At 35.8% G+C, this 25349-nt stretch overlaps 1 protein-coding gene across 1 annotated transcript; it reads right to left on the reverse strand.

Moving 5' to 3' along the window:
* Positions 1-400: 400 nt before the first annotated feature.
* On the reverse strand, positions 401-23557 carry LOC149817373 (putative ATP synthase 24 kDa subunit, mitochondrial). The gene is made up of 7 exons (XM_089987730.1): positions 23463-23557; positions 8194-8296; positions 7400-7544; positions 3807-3917; positions 3104-3250; positions 1161-1283; positions 401-716 (listed from the first exon to the last, which is right to left on the reverse strand). Exons 1-7 carry the CDS (start codon positions 23499-23501, stop codon positions 653-655), a joined length of 732 nt encoding a protein of 243 aa, XP_089843856.1. The 5' UTR covers positions 23502-23557; the 3' UTR covers positions 401-652.
* Between the last annotated feature and the right edge of the window lie 1792 nt (positions 23558-25349).

Raw genomic sequence — 25349 nt, forward strand, 5'->3', positions numbered from 1 at the left:
TAGACCGTAGAGAATTTTGTCATCCAATGTGGAAGAAAAAGAAGAAAAGAAGAAAACTGGCTAACTTCAACAACATAAGTTTGTGCTTTCTGACTTCTTTCCCATGAAAGTAGGCCTCAGAAATTCTTAATGATGTGAGTGTCCATGAATCAAAACCAGGGGTCAAACATCATTTCCTTTTCACATTCTCGTTTCTTTCAACCTTTTAGGTAGAAATAGGGCTTTTGGGGTCAAACACAATAACTGGATGGTTAGGTCCCACTATCTTAACCAAGGGGTCTCAGGTTCTAATCCCATGGGTGTTAAACCCCGCTTGCTTGTGAATACAAAACTTTAAAAAAAAAAGTGGTTTTGTAGAGACATGATACCAAAGATCATATTACCATCACCAGAGCAATGGTTGAAGAACTGCAGGCAACAGGAACGCCATGAATATATCCATAGAAAAGCAAAAACCTCTGATACAGATTTTAACAAAGTAATTATTCTTTTCATTCCAAAAAGGTATCAGCTATCAGCCTCCTGAATGAAATTATTGAGAATGAGAAATAGCAACTTGCAACGCCTAACAGGAAGCATTTCAATCTATGGTAGTGACAAATAGGAGAAAATGAGAGCCATAAATCATATGTTACCCATGCAGGATCAGGTCTCAGATGAAGTTTCGAATATCCAGTGACTTGACATCAACCATCTCCTCATCCTTGAACTCCACCCTACAAGAAATAAATGATAATGTAAGGTCATGGAAAACATAAAGAAAATTACGACGGCGTCGGCGTTATTAGTGATTACAGCATGTACTGTAAATCCTGTTTTGCTCAGGTGTTCGAGGAAGATCACGTTAGATGACCACAAAAGCTTGATTAGGGAATCAACTACCTCAAAATCGCTCCTTGATGGGTCAGTCCAAGCAATTTCCTGCTTTGTCAACCTTTCTCATAGTTATACTATTCAAATTGAGTAGGATGGCGGACATAGCAACTTGATTCAAGGTATGGATGCCAAGAATCCAATTTTGAACTCAATACTGAAGTTCATATTCCACCAGGAATGCCTTCATGGTGATGAGGCTGACACACAAAAGTAGTGATACTGGAGATGGTGCATCTTGTAAGAAAAGAGCGGGAACATGCACCATAGTGATGCCCAAGAGGTACCTCTTCTTCTGAGTTTCCATTGCTTCAAGGGCTTCCTTCTTCAGCTCCTCCAACTGTGCTTTAGCTATTTTCAGTTCCAATTGCTCTTCATATTTAGGCAGATCTTCCTTTCGGATGCCAAGCCTGACACAAATATATACATACAAAAGGGTCACAACATTGTATGTTAAACATATTTTCCAGCTGCTTTTTACTCATTGGAGATAACCAGATGAATCAAATGATCAATATAGACATATCTACCTTTTTGTTTCCCCTCACATTACTTTTGGAACACAAAGATAAGAAGCATAAAAGGACAATACAAATGGCAAGTATCTTAATTGTCCCAGGTGGATAGTCACACACATCACTGTGCATGTCTGTGAGCGTGCAGATATGTTTGTGCACGTGTATACTTGCACTCAGGTTACTGTTCTGGACAATTATCCCAACAGCCCAAGCAGCAGTTTAAGAGGATGTGCATGTTGTCTAACTGCATGCATGTCAGTTGCTAGTAGCTCACTAGTCAGGACAACAAGATGAATAAAGGAACCTTTCAACTGGCGTTTCTCACAGGATGTGTAAGCGCATGTCTATAACAATGAGCATTTCCGCACATGCATATAAACCTTTTTTCTCCCGGATGTTGAAATGGTTAAAAAGAACTAATAGACCAGGATTAAATAATGGTCAAGGACCATTTAGTGGAAAGGATCATGTATAAATTAATCCAATCCACACAAAAACTTAGTAAACATGCAGGTTTTGGGTATCTTAAGCTTTTTTTTTAATTCGATAGTGCAGACTGTTTGCCAAAGCAAGATGGTTTTCTTTGAAGTTACTAGAAACCTTCCAACTGTGCAACCAAGAAAGCTTCAGTCACCCTAACCAGATTCCACACCAACTTTGAACCTGTGGGGAATCAGCCTGGCAAGAAGCAATTAGTTATCCAGATTCGTCTTGAAAACATTCATTTCTCCTGGCCAAGCAAGCTAGAATAATGCAATAATTCCATTAGGTAATTCCTTCTTAATGGTTACCTCCATCTTAGTTTGTGTCGTAGATTTATTTTGGGGGACTCATTTGTTACTTGTTATTTACAATTATGACCTATAATAAATTGTTGCCCAGAATCTTACTGATGGCATTGCGTGTGAGTCTGTAATGGACCTTTTTTATTTCATTTCATAAAGTAGCCAAGCTCACAAATAAGCAAAATGCAACTTGCACTCACAAAAATAAATGGTATATATCCTGTCACACGGACTCTTCTAACAGGGCACCGCACCCGCGTTGCACCTAGGCGGGTGCGACACTTGGACACAACTTCCTTTGTGTTAGGTGAAGTCAACCACACTGAGGTCTATGTCACATGGGTGCGAGTGCGGGTGCGGCACTTTCAAAAACCTTGGGTGCGGGGGTGCGGCAATATATATATATATATAGAGAGAGAGAGAGAGAGAAGGGGGGTCGGGGTCCCCCCCCCCAAGATTTTTTTTAAATTCCGCAGCCCATTTCATAGGGCAATTTTAAAAAAAAAACAAAAATGGACCAAAATGACCCTGGGTGCATTGACCGCACCGGGTGCCGCACCCTCGTCGCGTCGACGCGGGTGCCGCACCCTCGTCGCGTCGACGCGGGTGCCGCACCTGTCTGGCCGAATCCCTGTGACATAGACTGAGATCCATTTCTATCCAAAAGTAGATTCAATTAACCCTAATCAAGTCCATCTCTCTCTCTCTCTCTCTCTCTCTCTCTCTCTCTATATATATATATATATATATATATATATATATATATATATACATGCATATATATCCTCCCCACACCCAAGTTTTTTTAAAGTGCCGCATTGCCGCATCCGCACCCATACCTGCACCTGCATCCGCACCTATGTGACATAGGGTATATCACTGGACCATAAAAGCTGCAATGTGACCCACTCAACTGTACAGACTTACTTCTTGTTTATCTTATCAAACTCTGCTAATAGGAGAGCCATTCCTTTCTTGTCAGACCTCAAAAGTGGCTTCTTGATTTCTTTCTCAACCTTTTCTAATGCTTCCATCATCATAGCCTCTGCACCAAGATCATCAGTGAGTCCTCGCCTGAACAAGAACATCCCTCTATTAGATTATTGCATTCAGTATCACTAAATGTGATTTATTTTTTCCTTTTAAGAAAGAAAGAAAGAAGAGAAAGGAACTAAGGATAAAAAAAGAAGACAGAATATGTTCCTCATGGTGATGCTTCTAGGACTTCTAAATATCCAACACTAAGGGCAGATTTGTCCTTTCTTGGAAAATGAGTCCAACACCCCCACCCCAGGTCATTGGCAAGCATATCTGCAGGGAAGAAGGGCTACTGATAGATTTGGGGGCGACTTTCATGAGGAAAGACATTCCATGTTCATGTGCAACATGTAGGGCCCACAGAAATGGGAAATGGATCTGTTCCCATGGCACATAAACAACCCCTACAAGGTTCCATAAATGGTTGCAAAGTTGAACATCAACATCTCATACCAAACACAGATTACAAAGTAGTAAAATTTTAATATATGCAAAAAACAGCTGATGCCTCCAGAGTCCAGATAAACTCATGCAATTATTTCCATGAGGTAAAGACGCAGAAATTGTCCGAAAAAGGAAGAATGATACATACTTCACTCGTATCTCCTTCAATGTCAACAGATATGTCCTGGCATCTGGTGTACCCTGTGTCCGTGTCTGAATCGTGTAATTTATTCTTTGTGATTCTGAAAAGAGGTCTGCCCTGAGGTAAAAAAAAACATTAAACAAAAAATTTATCTCCAAGCTGGCTAGAGAATTAGAATTGTGATGTGTAACCAATACCAGCAAACAGGTTCCTTGAAGGCCAAAATTTTTACAGGTTTCATGTATCCACATGGAACTATGCATGCATAAATATGCTACTACTTTTTGATAAACCAAAATAGGAGCGGGCATGAAGATAAGTAGCCATAAGGTATTGGACACCAAGCTTGGTTTCAATCAGGTTTTGGCAGGACCATTTATATTGCTAGCATTAGTGACTAGCTGAAGATCAGACAGATCAAATCAGAACAAATAGCCTAAAGTAGATCTGAAACAAAAGGTTTGAATCTGCAATAACCTAAACTAGATCTGATCAAATCAGTTTGAAACTTTGAATCTTCTACATCCAACCTATCTCCAATCTGAATCACAATCCTATGATTAAATATCTGGGAATACTCCATCCAGGTCAGTATAGTCCAACCCAAACCCAATGACTTTTTGCAACTGTTTGAGATAATAAACTACATCTCAATCAAAATCTTTTTTCTTCAGGTGTTAATTTGAACTATCAAGTGATCTAATACGCATCTTTATCATGCTTGATCATGCATATATTTTGCATTTATACATATATTTTTATGCATGATCCAGCGAAAAATTGCATTAAACTCATTCTTATCAGTGTTTTTTAGAAGCTGCTTTGAAATTCAAAATAAAGGTAAAATCACATTTTTAAACCTTTCCCTGCGTTTTTCAGTGTTTTGATTAGTTTAGGACTTTTTAATTATTAGTCTAATTAGTTTAAAAGTGTGCAACTAATATTTTAATTTGTTTAGAAATGCTCTTTTCTGAAAACATGTTTTTCTAAGTTGACTCTTTTGAAAATTTTGAAAACTAATTGAAGTTTTTTGAAAATAATGTGTGACCTAATTTTTTAGTATAAAAAGTCTTTTTCCAGCCATAGGGTGCATCTCCCTCTTGAGGAAAAATGTGTGCCTCTTCCTTCCTCCTCATTCTCGTTCCCAACCGGTTCTCTCTATTCTCTTCCTCTTTCTCCCCTGTTCTCGTCTTGCTTCTGGCGCCGATTCTTCTTATCCCCATCGTCGGAGGCACGTGCAGCTCAAAGAAAATATCGCTTCTTCTCAACCCCTCCATCAGAGGCGAATCGTGAGGTTTGCTTCTTCTCCCCCATCTTTCCATAGTTTATTATTTAGATTAATTTTTTTTCCGTAGAATACATGAATAATATTTCATCATGGCATATATCATAGTTTAATTTTCGTTTACATGTTTCATTTAGTTTTGATTACTTGTTTTTATTCATTGCAAAAAGAAAAAGGAAAATATATATATATATATATAGATAGATAGATAGATAGATAATATATCTAGCATTGCATATACGTAGTTTAGTTTTGTTTTTTTTGTCATGTCATTGCAAGTAAGCCAACATAGATCGTTAGTTGTAGAAGAGTTTCTTTGTTTTTATGAGTTTCGTTATTTTTAGATTTAGTCTAGATTTAATTTAGAATAACTTTTAATATTCGATTTTTATGTAATTTTAATTATTTAGTTAAATTAATGCTAGCCGATTAGGATTTTTATAGAATTTCAATTCCTTTTTAATTTTCGGCAGTAGATCTAATATTTTATGTTTGTTTTTAAAAGTGGTTAGTTTAATGCATTAGAATAATTAAAAATTAATTAGATTAGATTAAAATTATTTAACCGATTTGTTCTTCCTTTCAATTATCGAGTTTTATTTAATTAGTGTAGTTGATATTAAATTTTGTCTAACCATGATTAAGTTGTAGATTAATTCCAGTTTTAAATTTATTTAGTCAGCTTTAGTTTTGTTTAATTCACGTTAATTTTAATTAGTTGTTAATTTGATTGTTTAATTAAATTAGATTTAGTTGAATCAGCATTAGCCAATTTTTGTTTTTGCATCGATATTAATTAATTAGTTTAGATAATTTACTTTAGTTATTTACTAAATCCAGAATTAGATTAGTTAGTGTAGATTTATTTTACTATGTTAGTTCAGTCAGTTAGTTTAATTTCAATCTTGATTTTTTATTTTGTTTAGATTAGTGAATTAGAAATACAATAGTCGATTCTTTGTTTTTGTCATTGTTATTTAAATAAGCAGATTATATCAGTTTCTTTAGTAATTGTTTCAATTAGTGAATTAGAAATACAATAGTCGATTCTTTGTTTTTGTCATTGTTATTTAAATAAGCAGATTATATCAGTTTCTTTAGTAATTGTTTCAACATAGTGATTTGTTTAGATGTATTTTCATACAGTTAGATAGTATTAGTTAATTAATTGGTTATCCATGCAACATATAGTTGTTAGGTATTAGTTTGATAGTTGTTTATTTTTTTTTTATTTAGTATGTTAGTCAGTTAGCTCTTTCTTTCTTAGTAGTTTAATTAGTTTAGTTATTAGTTATTTTCTTTATTTCAAGTAGTTAGCATATTAGTTAGAATCTTGAATTTGATTAATTAGTTTCTTGAATTACATGTTTCTTGTTTAGTTAAATTAATAATAGTTCAAATCTTGATTGTCGGTTAGCTTATTTTCTTGTTTTCTTAGTTAGATTGTTAAATTAGTTGTTATAAATTAGTATATTTATTGTTATTTAGTTTGTTTGTTATTTTGTCATTTAGTGGTTTAGTTTGTTGCATGTAAGTTTTTCCTTTACGTGTCACTTAGTTTGTTATAGGTTACTTAGATTCTTATTTTGTGATTTTTTATCAAACTAACATTGAATTTTTGTCTAGTTTTTCTTGGTTTTCTTTTTGTTTTGTGCTTTTATTTTGCAGGGAAGCGGTTGGACGTGCGATAAGCCCTCAAAAGTACCATCGAAGAGCCCTCAGAGGGCCCAAAAAGGTCCCCTCAAGAGGCCCTTCAAACCCCTCAGGAGAGCCCTTGAGAAGACCCTTTATCAATAAAGTCCAAGAACAATATGCAAAGGAATACTAGTGAAGATAAAAGGGATTAAGACTCAAGCAACTGAAAACACTTTTTTTCTTTTCTTTTAGATTAGGTTTATTTAATTCATTAATTTGGGTTTGTATAAGGCCATCTATTATTCTTTTTGAGCCCTCTGCAATAGGGTAATTCATTGTAATAGTTAGTTATTTTTATTTTAAAGGCAATAAAGCTTGTCAATATGTGGAATACAAAGTTTCTTCTCCCGTTCCCTAAGTTCGACCCGGATCTCACCTTAGTGTGAGCCGGTTTTTATTATTTGGTGTCGGGCTTTCACAAACTTTTTTTATCAAAAATATCTTTTTAAAAATCCATTTCATAAAACTTACACCAATGCTCTTGAGAGGAACTATCATAATAATGTCCTGATCTTGAGACAAAGCATTAGAATAATGTTTTATTTCATAAGAAGTTAGAACAAGTAACTGAGCAAGAAAGACAAGCATCTCCTTGTAATGAGCAAGAGATGGGACTTACTTTTCTCTCACAGTCTTCATAACCTTGACATACTGCTCTACCGCAGCAGGATCATCTGGATCAATGGTTACCTTTTCTTTTCGTAGAACCCCCAAGGCTGTCTCAAACTTCTTCTTAACTTCAAAAAAGATGTTCTTCAACATCTCTTCCATAACATGAAGGATATCAGACACATCAGAAACCAGACAATAACAATAAAATGCATGAAAAATCAATTGATTGTGCCAACTTAATAACTACATGGGAGGCCACATAACACTTCTATATATCACTTGTGCTGAAAATTACCAAATAATGAAACCAACAAGAACCAAGTAGCACAGTTACACGATCATGCATATCTTGGTCCATAAATGGATAAGATTTTTTTTACTTGCACGTACTCCCGTTTTTGTGTTAATAAGGTCATTTACCATTTAGACAAGAGACATTTATTGTCCAAATAAAGTCATCTAGCAAACTTTTGCAGCTTGCACAGATGCAATATATTTATGAATTATAAGTTGCAATTCATCAATGAAGATCAGTGATTTGGCTTATTACCTGTTTTGATAAAGTTTTGGCATCGAGTGAAAATTCAACAAAGTTGTGCATCAAAGTTCTCTGCTGAGAACAATCAAGAGGGTTCTATGAATTGGATGTAAGCCTCCAGAATAGAAACCCAGAAATGTCCAGTCTCCTCAGAGAATGATTGTGTACACAAACTAAGAAAATCACTAACCAATTATTGCTAAGCAAATAGCAAGACAATGAGATCAATATATTAAATGTTCATGATATGGCAAGCAGCTCACCATCGCCTTTCAGAACAGGGCGATCAGCTTCCTTGGAAAAGTGACGGACTGGTATCACACTTTCATGCTGCAAATTACTTTTTCCAACACACACCTGTGGAACCTAAAACCAAAAGCAGCACAATTAACAACTGCGGAACAAGATTTGTGATACTGTAATGTGTGAGGGTGAAATAGCTTGAACCAGTACTAAATGGCAGGACATTAGAAGCAGAAGTATGATTTTCGCAGAAATGTTTGACTAATTAGTGAGCAACCAACAATAACAAAACTCCTACATTTTTAACGGAGATATGATAAAACACACGCTATTTACTAAAGTAACAGTTAGTAAGCATTCTAAATCAAAACAGAAAGGGAAAAAGTTTCATTTTCTTATTCATCTTTATTTGTCAAAAATGAAGATTTACGAGTTTACTACCAAAGCCAATGTGTGTTCGAATCGAAAAATCCATGATCATGGGACGTGCCCATATATCCCTAAAAGCTTGCAGCTCGAAAGCTGCTTCTAAATCAAGAAAGTAGGTGCTTCCAAAGCCCATAAAGGATATGTAACCACAATTCACATGTCACATTGCAGTTCTATTATATTGCAGAGACTCCAAAATTCTAAACCAACTGCAAATTCTCTAATTTAATGCAATTTTGTGGATAAAATTTGACCCATATTCTACCAAAAAACACAAAAAAGTATTGTTTTCAATTTTACAAAACTCAAAGGGCTCTTGGGTTTGAATGAGATAACTGGATGGTTAGGATCTACATTACATGGACACTGACACAGTGTCAGACACGAATATGAACAGAAATAGCAGGTTTTGAAAAACTAGATACATGAACACGGCTATATATATATATATATATATATATATATATATATATATATATATATATAGAGAGAGAGAGAGAGAGGCCAAGTCCTTTCTGTATAGTAAAGGGGCATGCCAACTCATTTTCTGGAGTACTCAATGAAAATATACGGAGAAACAAAGGCCTAAACAAGGTTGCATGAAATGTCGGAAATCAGACACTTTGTATCTAAGACATGCAAGGTGTCCGACATGCAACACCAATTGTCCATTTTTTCTTGGACACTTACTATGTTAAAAAGTAAAGTGTTTAGAAGCATCCGTGTACAAGTGCCAGACATTGATTGGTCCTTATTACTATAAGAAAATGCGAATTCGTACACCATTGCACATATGCATTTCTTCCTGGTCTTTGTGCTATTATTGTAACTTCTTATGAATTATGCTTTCTGCATCAGTTTAAGATGATTATGTAGTTTCTACACATATTTACTATAAAAATAATAATTAAGTATACAAAATTTCAAGTGAAATGTATCTGTATACAGGTAAAAATAAGAAACATCTTCCGATATATTAGTAGAACCCCATGAGATGATATTGTTAGAAAGTGACTTGGAATACATTGGGTTCAATAATGAACCCATACTTATGCACGTGAAGTGCAAATATACCCATTAAAGGGAAACAACATAAGCACATAATGTGCTAACACATAAAACCCATAAAAAGGGAAAAATATGACATAAAGTCATAAGTTGCATATCATTGAAGAATAATGGAGAAGGGGTAAAAACCCCCATTACAATGGAGCATAAGCTCCCTCTAGGATACCAAAATACAAAGGGGAGAGCCCCTATTTATAAGCATAAGAAGGAGCCACAAAGGGGGCTCCCAAGAGAGTCGTTGGGAGCCCCCAACGGTCACATATGTGACCGTTGGAGGCTCCCCAACGACTCTTTGGGGAGCCTCCCTATGTGGCGCAAAAGCCAAAAAATAAAAAGGGAAAAGAAGAAAAATAAAGAAGAAAAATAAAAATAAAAATTACAAGCATTATTCCAAAATGGAATATGCGTAAAACAGGAATTTACAGAAATACCCTTTTGGGTGAAATAAAGTATATATATTTATATTCATATATATATATATAGATATATATATACATACATATATATAGATATATATGTATATATATCTATATATATATGAATATAAATATATACGAGATTACAAATGTCGATAATACACATATTTTAACATCCCCCCTCAAACTTTGCGGGGAAAAACCCGAAAGTTTGGAAAAACATTTCTTCAAAACAGAGGGAAGTCTTGAAACAAAGTCCAATTCTTCAAAAAATCTTTAAGGAAAAAGCTCCATCTTCATGACAGTTGAGCTAGGTCTTCAAATCCAATTCACCATCGATCGAATCCATGATGTACCTAACGTTCCACATCTTAGCGATCCTGTAGAAAAACAACAAAGAAACAAGTAAAACATATCTTTGCACTTTTACTCAAATGGAACATTTCTAACTAACATAATTATGGATGACACATGTTAGAAGTTATGCAAATTATGCAGAAATAACACCAAAGATTCAAAATCATACATCATGTTAAAACAAAATGAGCGGAAGCAAATTATGCAGAAATAAATTGCAAGAATGCATAATGCATTCATAAGGTCCAATATTGGATAAATATAACCCCATAATGGGGAATAACAAAATGGGCCACTAAGGGACACCACAATAAGCCTACGAAGAGGCATGATATACATAAACATTATTGAATGAGGGCCCAAAAAGGCCATAAAGAGCATATGCATATATACTTATCATGAAATGAATTAATACTCAAAGAACTCATTAATGAACATGCTTCAAACATTTAATGAAGTGCCAAACAAGAGAAACAAAGTCTCCAAGCATACTTTAGGCAAAATAAACCCAAGAGTTCACAAGGTTTTAAAATCACTTATGAAAGACATACTTAATACACATTTTGCATATAAGGGTGGCAAAAACCATAAGCACTTAATATATAGATTAAATGCTAAGAAATCAACTTGATATGCTTATCAAAAATATGATTTGCTTGAAAAACACAAGTCATGAATGAAATTTTGCAAATTTCAACAATAGTTTATCCATTACAAACATCTTCCTCATTAGTCCTCCAAAACCCATAAATCAAGTGTATAAGCTACTAGATCAAGAATATAAAGCCATTAAAGGCCAAAGACACACACAAAGGTGTGTAAAAGAACCTCTTGTCTACATATAATAATACTTGAAATAAGTGCATCTACGACAAGAACAAGAGAATACATGTCAACATGGACTAAAAAGTATCTCTTGTCTACGTAAAAAATACACTTAAAACCAAGTATGTTCAGCTACTAGAACAAGAGTAATAAGCCAACCATGGGCTAAAACATAATACATCTCTTGTCTACATATGATAGCACTTGAAATGAGTGAAATAAGCCAACCATGGGCATACATCTAAAGCGACTAGAACAAGGACACAAATGCCGACATAGGCTAAAAATCACACACCATGGTGTGAATTAACGTGCCTTGTCTACATATAAAAACACTCAAGACAAGTGTGTTCAGCTACTAGACCAAGAGAGCAAAAGCCAACAAAGGGCTAAAAACACACGAAGGTGTAATAAAATTCTTGTCTACATATGATGACACTTAGATAATGGGCATAAAAGGAAAAGACTTTTGAGGCAATAAACTTGTAATGAAAATAAACCTCGAATAAAACAATACTCCTTTTAAAATGAATTCTTATAACAATAACATGCATGTAAAAAATATCTTCAACAAGATACTATAATCGATAAAATAAAATTCTTGAGAGCAAATGTGTGAACATACACACACCAAGAACACTTAGAATACTTGTGCAAAAACACAAGAACACAAAATCATAAATGTGCAAATGCACTCATAAGATTCATAAACAAGAAAAGGTTGGGCAATAATCCCAAAACCCTTGATTTAATATACCTTAAAACTTTTAAGGTTTTAAAACATCATATGTCCATCATATTTACATAGAAGCATCCATAATATCAATGTCCACAAGAGAAAAAATGAGTGACACACTCATAATTAGAGATCATACAACAAATCATTTTAGAGTCCCAAGGTGCCCATAACTCACATCAACAACCATCTATAATATGGAAGGTGGACAAACAAAAAAGATATAACACGAGGTGCCCATAACTCACCTCAACAAACATCTCTAATATAATAATAAGGCCAAATAGAAGATGCATTAAATAACATGTGATGGACAAATAAAAATGCCACAAAAAGGCAATAAACACTTAAGGAATAAAGAAAAGAGGACCGATTAAAAAATTGAATCAAAAGGTCCAATAATCAATAATGTGCTTTATAACAACAATTTTGCATAAACACAAATTATGCTTAATCTTCAAACAAGTCATTTATACCAAAAAGGACTTATTAAGCAATAAACACAACATAAAGAATTCATCAAGACAATCAAGCTTTTAATCAAAGAAATCATAAGAACCGTAATGGTTCACAAAGAAGGTTTTAACACAATACTCAAGGAATGAATATTTCAAGCACTTGAAAATTTATAAATTTGGGATTAAATCCCATACAACAATTTTAAAAAACCTTTGATTGTGATGAGATATGCAGAAACATTCAAAGTGCTAAAAGCACTTACAATGATTTAAAAAGGACTCAATATCTAAATTCATTATATTTTTCACAAAAATAAATGTGCATAAAGGCTCCATAATGTAAAAATGTCTACGAAGAGACAATACACATGTGAGCACAAAAGGCTTTATGAAAGATGTGCACGAAGGCACTCATACAATACTTGAACAAATACACACCAAGGTGTAAACAAACATGCACTAAGGCATGTATTTCATAAAAAAGAGGGAATGCATACAAGCGCAAATATTTGAGAAACAAATGTGCACAAAACACAAAAATACACAAAAGTGAGCAAGTATGCACTTTATAAAAAGAGCAATGCTTGAAATTCTCAAAATTTAACAATTGCAATTGAGGACAAAGAAAAACCATATTGTGGTCAATGTAGGCATTTTTAAAAGATATTATTAAGAGGTTTCGAAACCTTATGAAAAATACAAACCAACAAGTTTATAAAGATGAAAAATGAAATCATTTATATCAAAAGGATGCAAAAGATGAACTATGCACTCTATGTAGTGTGAGAAATTCCTTTTTAAAAAATCTTTCCTAATGGTTTATCATAAACAATTTTTCAAAAAAAAAGAAACATTGAAAAACTTTTAGGAGTTCTTATAAGTTATCATTAACAAGAACTACTTTTAGGATTCAACAAAGATTTTTAGATGTGAGAGATTTTCATATAAGGATTATATCAAATTTTTCAAAAAATGCACTAAAATTTATAATCAAAAGAGGAACTCAAATCAAATATGGGTTCATATGAGAGTTAAGAAATTTTAAGCAAAGATCATTACTTTAGCAAGAAATCATATATATAATTTTAAAAATTAACTTATAGGTCAATCATGAGATAGTTATGTAGGAATTATAAATCTCACATAATTGAAGGTAATTTAAAAAAAAAACATAAATTGCTATTATATGCGATGAGTAGTTCGATAAACACAAATTATATATTTGAACAACAAACAAGTTCACCAAATTTGAGGGAGATAATTTTAAAATATACGAGCACACGAAATGTGAAAAGACATAATTCAACTATCATAACCATTAAACGAACAAACTATATGAAAGAAACATATTTTCAAATGCATAATATTTTAAGAAAAGGGATACATACCGAATAACTTCAAAGCAAAAAGGAAAAACAATGAATACTTCACCATTTCTTGAGCGACACGCTTTCCGTTGCACCAAAGGACAACCCCATCGTGACCTCGCTCTGATACCATGTTAGAAAGTGACTTGGAATACATTGGGTTCAATAATGAACCCATACTTATGCACGTGAAGTGCAAATATACCCATTAAAGGGAAACAACATAAGCACATAATGTGCTAACACATAAAACCCATAAAAAGGGAAAAATATGACATAAAGTCATAAGTTGCATATCATTGAAGAATAATGGAGAAGGGGTAAAAACCCCATTACAATGGAGCATAAGCTCCCTCTAGGATACCAAAATACAAAGGGGAGAGGCCCCTATTTATAAGCATAAGAAGGAGCCACAAAGGGGGCTCCCAAGAGAGTCGTTGGGAGCCCCCAACGGTCACATATGTGACCGTTGGAGGCTCCCCAACGACTCTTTGGGGAGCCTCCCTATGTGGCGCAAAAGCCAAAAAATAAAAAGGGAAAAAGAAGAAAAATAAAGAAGAAAAATAAAAATAAAAATTACAAGCATTATTCCAAAATGGAATATGCGTAAAACAGGAATTTACAGAAATACCCTTTTGGGTGAAATAAAGTATATATATTTATATTCATATATATATAGATATAGATATATATATACATACATATATATATATAGATATATATGTATATATATCTATATATATATGAATATAAATATATACGAGATTACAAATGTCGATAATACACATATTTTAACAGATATTCTCCTCTCCTCACCAAGCTAATACAAATAGCTTCCTTGAGTAAGGGAAATGCACGGAAAACATGAAATAATGCTCTTGGAAAGGCATTCCCCTTGTCAGCTGATCATCCATTTTACCGGCGGATATAGCTTATTTTCTTTACAAGAAACCTTAGATCTATTAAAATTATTGACAAGCTATAGATCACATATGACAAAATTTCAGAAAACCTATAAACATGACCAAATCAAATATATATATATAAAGTCAACTTCTGCAGTTATACACTGCCGGTCCCAAGCCCGGATAAAGGAGGAGGGTTGCGGTAGGCCTGTGACAGCCAGCATAAAAACTTTGTCATATCCTATGAAAATGAACCAATATGAGAATTTCGTTGGGGCGTTCCCTACTGAGCGACGCGCTGTACTCTCTAGGCCCGGAGGCAGTGATAAATGTGCAAGGGTTGCTAGGTCGTCGCCCAGAAGCGACGCGTCACACCGGCGCCCGGGTGTGGTGTCAAATAGGCAAGGGTTCCCTCACTTTGTTGGACGGGTGGGGGTAAAGAAGTTAGTCCAAGACCATAAAATTAGGTTAGCCACTTGGAACATAGGGTCTTTAACTGGTAAGTTGGTAGAGTTAGTAGATGTTATGTGTAGGAGAAAGATTGATATTTTATGTCTTCAAGAGACCAAATGGGTAGGTGAGAAAGCTAAAGTGATAGAACCTTGGGGATATAAGATTTGGTATACAGGAATAAATAGGAATAGGAATGGAGTAGGGATTGTTATGAGTCGTCAGTTTATAGATAATGTAGTTGAGGTCCGTAGGAAGGGTGATAGAATTTTACTTATTAAATTAGTATTAGGTACGGATATTATTAATATTATTAGTGTTTATGCACCTCAAGTAGGTTTAGATGATTCCATTAAGCATCAATTTTGGGAAGATTTAGATGGAGTAGTACAAGAGACATCTTATGGAGAAAAGCTTTTCATCGGCGGTGACCTTAATGGACATGTAGGCATTAGTAGGGAGGGATTTGAGAATATCCATGGAGGATATGGTATAGGAGAAAGAAATGAAAGTGGAGAAAGGATTTTAGATTTTTGTTTGTCCTATGATATGATCTTAGCAAACACTTGGTTTAGGAAGAGGGAGTCTCACCTAGTAACATTTAAAAGTGGGGTTAATACGAGTCAGATAGATTTTTTCCTACTTAGAAAGAGAGATAGGGGTTGTTGCATCGATTGTAAGGTTATACCAGGAGAAAGTGTAGCTACACAACATAGAGTCTTAATTTTAGATCTTAGAATTAGACAATGCCGCAAAAGGGATAGACATAGGATAGATCCTAGAATTAAGTGGTGGGCACTGAAAGGAGCTAAACAAGGAATGTTTGTAGAGCAGGTAGTTAAGGAAGTTGATTGGTGTCTCGAGGAGGATTCAGAATCAATGTGGAATAAGATAGCGGGTGGTATGAGAAAAGTAGCTAAGGAGGTATTGGGTGAGTCTAAAGGCGGTGCACCACTAGGTAAGGATACATCATGGTGGAACGAGGATGTCATATTAGCTATTAAGGTTAAAAGAGTGTTATAGAAATCTAAGTAAGAGTCGTGATAATGAGAATTTGGAGAAGTATATGATAGCAAAGAAGGAAGCTAAAAAAGTTGTTCGAAACGCGAGGGCTAAGGTATATAAGGAGGTTTATGACAAGTTGGATACCAAAGAAGGCGAGAAGGATATTTATAGGCTTGCAAAGATGAGAGATAGGAAATCGAAGGATTTGGGTATGGTTAGATGTATCAAAGATGAAACGCAAAGGGTTTTAGTCAAAGATGAGGAGATTAAGGAGAGATGGAAAGATTATTTTGATAAGCTATTTAATGATAGTCATGCTCAAGATCTTGGAGACTTCTCCATTCCTTTTCATGAGATAAATCGTGACTTCATGCGCAAGATTCAAAAGAAAGAAATTGCAGAGGCTTTGAAGAAAATGAAATCAAGAAGGGCAGTTGGCCCAGATGGTATACCTATCGAGGCTTGGAAATGCTTGGGAGAGAAAGGTTTAGAATGGTTGACAAATCTTTTTAACTTGATTTGGCGAACAAATAAGATGCCTAATGAGTGGAGGAAGAGTACTTTGGTGCCTTTATATAAGAATAAGGGTGATATACAAGATTGCACAAACTATCGTGGTATAAAACTCATGAGTCATACTATGAAACTTTGGGAGAGGGTGATTGAGTCTAGGTTGAGGAAGGTTGTCATGATATCGGAGAATCAATTTGGTTTTATGCCTGGAAGATCAACTATGAAAGCTATACATCTTCTTAGACAACTTATTGAAAGATATAGAGAGAGGAACAAAGATTTGCATATGGTTTTTATTGATTTAGAGAAGGCATACGATAGAGTACCTAGGGACGTTCTCTGGTGGACAATGATGAAGAAAGGTGTTTCTCTCAAGTACATTAGTATAATTAAAGATATGTATGAAGGAGTAGTAACCAATGTCCGCACTTGTGGAGGGGTGACAACCAATTTTCCGATAACGGTTGGGTTACATCAAGGATCTGCTTTAAGCCCTTTCCTATTTGCGATAGTGATGGATGAGCTTACGAGATCAATTCAAGAAAATGTACCGTGGTGTATGTTGTTTGCTGATGATATTGTTTTGATTGATGAGTCTAGAGCTGGGGTTAATGCTAAGTTAGAATTATGGAGACAGACATTGGAAGCTAGAGGTTTTAAGTTGAGTAAGAGTAAGACTGAATATATGGAATGTCGGTTTAGTAAGCAACGAAGTAGTGATGGGAGTGTAGTGAAGCTTGGTGAGCAAGATATACCGGTGAATGATTATTTCAAATATTTGGGATCCATCATTCAAAAGTATGGAGAAATTGATGGAGATGTAAATCATAGGATAAAGGTTGGGTGGATGAAATGGAAAAGTGCTACTGGAGTGTTGTGCGATCGTAGAATGCCATTGCGGTTGAAGGGAAAGTTTTATCGGACGACTATTAGACCCGCTTTACTATACGGTACGGAATGTTGGGCTGCCAAGAGACATCATATTCAAAAAATGAGTGTAGCTGAGATGCGGATGCTTAGATGGATGTGTGGAAATACAATAAAAGATAAGATTCGGAACGAAGAGATACGTAAGAAGGTAGGTGTTGCACCCATTGAAAATAAGATGCGAGAGAATCGTTTACGGTGGTTTGGACATATTCGGCGAAGGCCTAATGATGCTCCAGTTAGAAGGTTGGAGAAATGGGAAAATATATTAGTTAAAAGAGGTCGGGGTAGGCCTAGGAAGACTTGGATGGAGATGATAGGAAAGGATATGAATGCTTTGAACCTCACCGAGGACATGGCGTTGGATAGAAATGATTGGAGGAAAATGATTCATGTGGAAGACCCAAAATGAATTTCTTTTTTGGTTCATATCACTGACCCCAATTGTTTTGGGATGAAGGCGTAGTTGTTGTTGTTGTTGAAAGTCAACTTCTGCAGCCTTAACAAACACTTTGCTCCAATTTTCAGTTGCAGTATTGAACATCCACCATCCTCTCAATTTTTCTGCAACACAGATGGGGCCCTTCACACATGGTTTGTCAGTATTTACCAGTTAGGTGGAGAGATGATTACCATGAGCATGCCATTGAATTTTCTACCATGTGTTCCCTAGATTAAGTTCGATGTAGGGTTCCTTGTTGACGTCAAAAACATATTTGAATACAGATGTAAAGGCATTTCATTGGGATAACTGTAAAATTTGCCCTGGTGAAAGTCTAAGACAAAGACTACCTCCAACAGAAGTTGCAAACCTTGACCTCGTGTTTGCTTCCTCCTGTGATCAGCACCTATCAAGGCAGTTCAGTACTTATTCCATATGCTCCATCTACTACTAAATAACCTTGGTCACCAACATCTTCAAAGGTAGGCAGTACTGTTTTGCACTCTTTTGATAATCAACAGTTAAGGTGTATTCGGATATTAGTGCAGAAAAGATGGAATGGATCAAGAATCACAAGCCAAACAAATGTGAACATGGCGGGAAGGAGATAAAGATGATCAGTATTGATAAGAAAAATTCAAAACCTGTAGACTTCCAACCAGTGTTATCGAAAACGTGCCTTGAGGCGCAAAAGGCGTGCCTCGCCTTGAGGCAAGGCCCTCTGTGCCTCAAGGCGCAAGCCTGAGGTGCAAATTTTTTTTTTTACAACAAGATGTCTGAGACATGATCCACAAGATTTTTGTAGGTTAATCTCATATATTTTCCAGTTATTTCAGTTATGTAATCAGTTTCTTAGTATATTACTATATTTTAACTTTTGTTGGTTAATCTCGTATATTTTTCAGTTATTTCAGTTATGTAATTAGTTTCTTAATATATTTTAACTTTTGTTGGTTAATCTCGTATATTTTCCAGTTATGTAATCAGTTTTTTAGTTACTTTTATACGTTAATCTCATATTTTTTAGAATAATCTCATATATTTTAACTTTTGTTGGTTAATCTCATATATTTTCCAGTTATGTAATTAGTTTCTTAGTATATTTTATCTTTTGTTGGTTAATCTCATATATTTTCCAGTTATGTAATCATTTTTTTAGTTACTTTTATATGTTAATCTCATATTTTTTAGAATAATCTCATATATTTTAACTTTTGTAGGTTAATCTCATATATTTTGCAGTTGTTTCAGTTATGTAATCAATTTCTTAGTATATTTTAACTTTTGTTGGTTAATCTCATATATTTTCCAGTAATGTAATCAGTTTTTTAGTTACTTTTATATGTTAATCTCATATTTTTTAGAATAATCTCATATATTTTAACTTTTGTTGGTTAATCTCATATATTTTCCAGTTATGTAATCATTTTTTTAGTTACTTTTATATGTTGATCTCATATTTTTTAGAATAATCTCACATATTTTAACTTTTTTAGGTTAATCTCATATATTTTACAGTTATTTCAGTTATGTAATCAGTTTCTTAGCTATGTCACAGGGATTCGGCTAGCAGGGTGCCGCACCCGCATCGACGCGGGTGCGGCACCGGGTGCGGTCAACCCGACCCTGGGTGCGTAGACCGCACCTAGGGTCATTTTTGTCAATTTTTTTTGAATTTTTTTTAAAAAAAAAAAAAATTGCCCTATGAAATGGGCTGTGGAATTTAAAAAAAATTCTTTGGGGGGCGCTGCCCCCCGGACCCCCGCCCGCTGACCGCACAGCGGGACCCGCGCCGGGGGGAGACCCCGGACCCTCCTTCCTGCAAGGGCAAAAACAATGAATCAAGCTCCACAACTCATCACTTTCATCTTTGGGGACAACCATACAACAACAACAACAACAACTACGCCTTCATCCCAAAACAATTGGGGTCAGCGATATGAACCAAAAAAGAAATTCATTTTGGGTCTTCCACATGAATCCTTTTCCTCCAATCATTTCTATCCAATGTCATGTCCTCGGTGAGGTTCAAAGCATTCATATCCTTTCCTATCATCTCCATCCAAGTCTTCCTAGGCCTACCCCGACCTCTTTTAACTAATATATTTTCCCATTTCTCCAACCTTCTAACTGGAGCATCATTAGGCCTTCGCCGAATATGTCCAAACCACCGTAAACGATTCTCTCGCATCTTATTTTCAATGGGTGCAACACCTACCTTCTTACGTATCTCTTCGTTCCGAATCTTATCTTTTATTGTATTTCCACACATCCATCTAAGCATCCGCATCTCAGCTACACTCATTTTTTGAATATGATGTCTCTTGGCAGCCCAACATTCCGTACCATAAAGTAAAGCGGGTCTAATAGTCGTCCTATAAAACTTTCCCTTCAACCGCAATGGCATTCTACGATCGCACAGCACTCCAGTAGCACTTTTCCATTTCATCCACCCAACCTTTATCCTATGATTTACATCTCCATCAATTTCTCCATACTTTTGAATGATGGATCCCAAATATTTGAAATAATCATTCACCGGTATATCTTGCTCACCAAGCTTCACTACACTCCCATCACTACTTCGTTGCTTACTAAACCGACATTCCATATATTCAGTCTTACTCTTACTCAACTTAAAACCTCTAGCTTCCAATGTCTGTCTCCATAATTCTAACTTAGCATTAACCCCAGCTCTAGACTCATCAATCAAAACAATATCATCAGCAAACAACATACACCACGGTACATTTTCTTGAATTGATCTCGTAAGCTCATCCATCACTATCGCAAATAGGAAAGGGCTTAAAGCAGATCCTTGATGTAACCCAACCGTTATCGGAAAATTGGTTGTCACCCCTCCACAAGTGCGGACATTGGTTACTACTCCTTCATACATATCTTTAATTATACTAATGTACTTGAGAGAAACACCTTTCTTCATCATTGTCCACCAGAGAACGTCCCTAGGTACTCTATCGTATGCCTTCTCTAAATCAATAAAAACCATATGCAAATCTTTGTTCCTTTCTCTATATCTTTCAATAAGTTGTCTAAGAAGATGTATAGCTTTCATAGTTGATCTTCCAGGCATAAAACCAAATTGATTCTCCGATATCATGACAACCTTCCTCAACCTAGACTCAATCACCCTCTCCCAAAGTTTCATAGTATGACTCATGAGTTTTATACCACGATAGTTTGTGCAATCTTGTATATCACCCTTATTCTTATATAAAGGCACCAAAGTACTCTTCCTCCACTCATTAGGCATCTTATTTGTTCGCCAAATCAAGTTAAAAAGATTTGTCAACCATTCTAAACCTTTCTCTCCCAAGCATTTCCAAGCCTCGATAGGTATACCATCTGGGGACAACCATATAAGATAAAAAAATGGTAAAATGTAAGTTGGGCATAAATGTCATGGACCTTAACAGCTACCATGCATTCATACATATACACTATATATATATATATATTTTTTTTACATTTTTGCCCCTGCCTCACCCCCGCACCCGGTTTTTTTGGAAGTGCCGAATCCCTGCACCCGCACCCACACCCACACCCACACCCGCACCCATGTGACATAGTTTCTTAGTATATTTTAACTTTTTTTGGTTAATCTCATATATTTTCCAGTTATTTAATCAGTTTTTAGTTACTTTTATATGTTAACCTCATATTTTTTAGTACTTATTTGAGATTTTCTATTTCTTATTGGTTGTTATTTCATCATTAAAGCATTTCTTTATTTATTTATATTTTTAGATATTTTTATAATTTTTTTAAAGTTTTAAAAAAATTATTTGAGGCATACGCTTTACGCCTCGAGGCTTACACCTCGCCTCGGTTTTTGGTGGAGCGCCTCGCTACGCCTCAACGCTTCTCACAACACTGCTTCCAACTGAAGGAAACTTCCAAAGATAAGAAAATCATCCCTACATCTAAGGAAGAGAAAATGGAAGGTGATGATGATATCCCTACCATAAAGGAGAGACAAAAGGCATGTATATCAAGTTGTAACAGTTTTGATATAAATATAAATGAAACCTCTCCTCACGATAATAGAGAGTAAGAGTATCTTGAGAGCCATGGATGTAGACTCTGTTAAGAGTCAAACCACGTTACACCATTGTGTTTTGTGTGTGGTGTGTGCCCTTTTCTTGTTGTCGTGATACCTTTATTTCAACAATGCCATAAAACTTGAAACCTCAAGCACCACATATATTAAAATTCACACATACCAGCCATTTAAAATTCTTATTCTAGCTTTACTGAATTCACCTTTAAATAGAAAAACCCAAAGTCCCCCAAAATAGATATTAACAATTAAAAAGAGTAACCACGTGAAATTCCTCTATGATTTGTTGCCCTTCACGTTCATGTAGTTTAAGAATAAAATATCCAAGTATCTTTGCGGGAAAATATTATGTAGAAAAAACACAAAAATATGTTTCAGTTAGAAAGAAGAAAAGATATTTAAACACACACACACACACACACACACACACACACACACACACAGAGAGAGAGAGAGAGAGAGAGAGAGAACAAAGAAATAATACTCATAGTAAAATAGGTGTTGGGCAGGGTTCCTTAGGGATGGTCGCTTAACATTCCATTTTCCACATGTCAATCGATCATTTCCAGTTTTCTTTTTTCAATTTAATTAAGGTTTTCCAGCCTCAGAGTTTTACGCCACCAGCATAACGACGGTATGTATGGCAATGTGAGCCAGCGGGACCAGGTCTTCATGTAGGAAACCGTTTCTTCAGGTTATAAATCGAAAAGATTGATCGTTTCTAGAAATTGCTATTGATACATACGTGTTGAAACGAAGGACACCACTCCTACTCGTCCAAAAAACTGGTATGCCTTGGAAAACTGCATTATGGAGCAAAAACGTAAGTTCTCAATTTGTCATAGTTTTCAGCATAAGTTCCAAAATTGCAATGGACCGCAAATAAAAGTTCCCAACTTATTCCACTTTTCTGGAATAGTTGTCTTGACATGCAATGGGCGAAATCAGTGAATCTGACTGGCGTTTCCAGCAATTTGAAGTTTAATTTCTTCAACGATTGATCTGAAATCCCAAAATATGCGTATCTTTGCATGTTTACAACGATCAGAACAAGCGTTTAGCCCATACCAGGCCGATGCAGAGGCTATCCATCATTCCATCCTTCACCCTCTCATAAATTCACGCAAAAATGGCAGGAAAAGAAAAGAATCCGAATCAAACTTCCAAATGCGAAGGAAAAAAAGGACGAATGCCCCAATCAATACCCGAAGAGAAAGAAAACCGTAGAATTTTCGCGACGATCGCACCCTGAATATCGGAGAAATGGTGGCGTGAAAACAACGAGGAGGGAACAAGAGGAAAAGAGTTACCATTCTGGCGCGGCTAAGAAAACGCGAGGCGTACGCCATCTCTGAAATAGCTTCGATCTTCCCCTTCCTCTTCTTCCTCCCAACGCCTACTCTTCTGCAACCTAAGAGTGCGGGATGCTATTTATATGTGCAGGGTTACCGAGTTTGTTCGAATCGTCCGAGACGGAGTGCGAATTAAGGGAAATGACTGCTTATCGGATATTGGATCGAGACCGGATCCGGCTTTTCAAAAGTTAGTCCGACACTAGGGCTGGTAAACGAGCTTGAACTGTTCAGGCTTGGTTCATTCTTGTGGCGAACCAAGCTGATTTCAAGCCCATAATCAGTCTAAGTTAAACGAGCCAAGTTCGAGTTGGCTTGTATAAAAAAAATAAAAAGAAAAACATTGTTTTTATACCTAACAAATAGGATTACAAAAAAATACATGTAAAATATATCAAAAATATATTTCTTAGTGTCTAACGAGATTATAGGAGTCGAGCCGAGTGGAATCAACTTGCTGAGCCTATTTTATGAGCTTGAATGAGCTCTCTATGAGCCGAACATAAGCTGAGCCACGAGCTGCTTGGCTTGCTTCCCAGCCCTGTTCGACACTCCAAATATGGATCTGGAATCAACCCGAATCTCACCCGTGTTAATGAGCCCGCTGAAAATAGGCACAATTCTATTAGTTTTTCATATAAGCCCGTTTGATTGTAGGATTAGGGGTGGCAATCGGGTCGGGTTGGCGGGTCGGGTTGGCAGGTTGGCGGGTTGGCATGTCAGCATACCTCAACCCGAACCCGACCCGTTTATTAAACGGGTCAGCTGTGGCAAACACGAACCCGACCCGTTTAATAAACGGGTAACCCGACACGACCCGCCAACCCATTTAATAAATGGGTTGGGTCGGATAAATGGGTTTTCAGGTTCGCGGGTCAGGTTGGCGGGTCGGGTTGGCAGGTTGACGGATCGGGTTGGCAGGTAGGCAGGTTGGTGGGTCGGGTTGACGGGTCGGGTTGACGGGTTGACCCACCCGCCTAACCCGTTTATTAAACGGGTCAGCCGGGTTGGCGGGTTGGCATACCCCCCAACCCGAACCCGACGTGTTTAATAAACGGGTTATGCGGGTCGACCCGTTTATTAAACGGGTTGGCTTAAGCCCAACCCGAACCCGCCTAAGAGGCGGGTTGGCAGGTAGTGTCAGAAATTGCCACCCCTATGTAGGATAAAGTGGTGGAAGAAGGAAACACTTTTCCCAAGACGGTGGGCCCCAAGCATTTTCTTCATGTTTTCAGCAAACATGGAAAAACATTAACTTTGGTTTTGGTCCATTAATCTAAATAAACAGATGTAGAGACATCCAATTTTTTTGTTCATAAAAGTTTTATTCAATTGGTTTTTTTTTTTTAATATTTGTCCAGCATGCAAACGGTATGACTATATGGGTTATTATGATATGTTTAGAAAAAGGAAAAATCTTGATAAAAAATCAATATTTTGAATATTTATTAATATTCTGAGCTGATAATTTTCAAGCCTTAAAAGATCTTTTTTATATATATAGTAATAGGATCTAAGAGTCTGTTTCTATAAAACCAAGCATCTGAATAAATTATAAAAGAAAGAACTATGAAAATCTCCTTAGATACCTGCATTTTTTGCTGGTTTGCATGTATACATTAAGTTATTGATTAACGCGTTGGTTGGGCGACATTTATTTTGGCTTCCCAAAAATAGTATTAAAAACCATTAAAAAAATTCTTATGTGTCAATCACAATGTGACATGTTAAAACCATTAAAATATTTTTAAAATAATATTAAAAAAATATTTTTTTGTTATTTGTATATTTATTAAAAGATGGCCAATTCAGCCTGCAGCTTATCTAAATTCTGATAGCATTGAT

This window comes from Nuphar pumila, chromosome 14, assembly GCF_984573655.1.
Source record: "Nuphar pumila chromosome 14, dmNupPumi1.hap1.1, whole genome shotgun sequence".
Classification (NCBI taxonomy): domain Eukaryota; kingdom Viridiplantae; phylum Streptophyta; class Magnoliopsida; order Nymphaeales; family Nymphaeaceae; genus Nuphar; species Nuphar pumila.

Coding starts and splice junctions, on each gene's coding strand:
- LOC149817373 (XM_089987730.1), bottom strand. CDS start 23,501: ATGGCGTACGCCTCGCGTTTTCTTAGCCGCGCCAGAATG. Junction 8,297..23,462: donor TTCTTAGCCGCGCCAGAATG/GTAACTCTTTTC, acceptor TTTTGGTTTTAG/GTTCCACAGGTGTGTGTTGG. Junction 7,545..8,193: donor CCCTGTTCTGAAAGGCGATG/GTGAGCTGCTTG, acceptor ATGTTATGGAAG/AGATGTTGAAGAACATCTTT.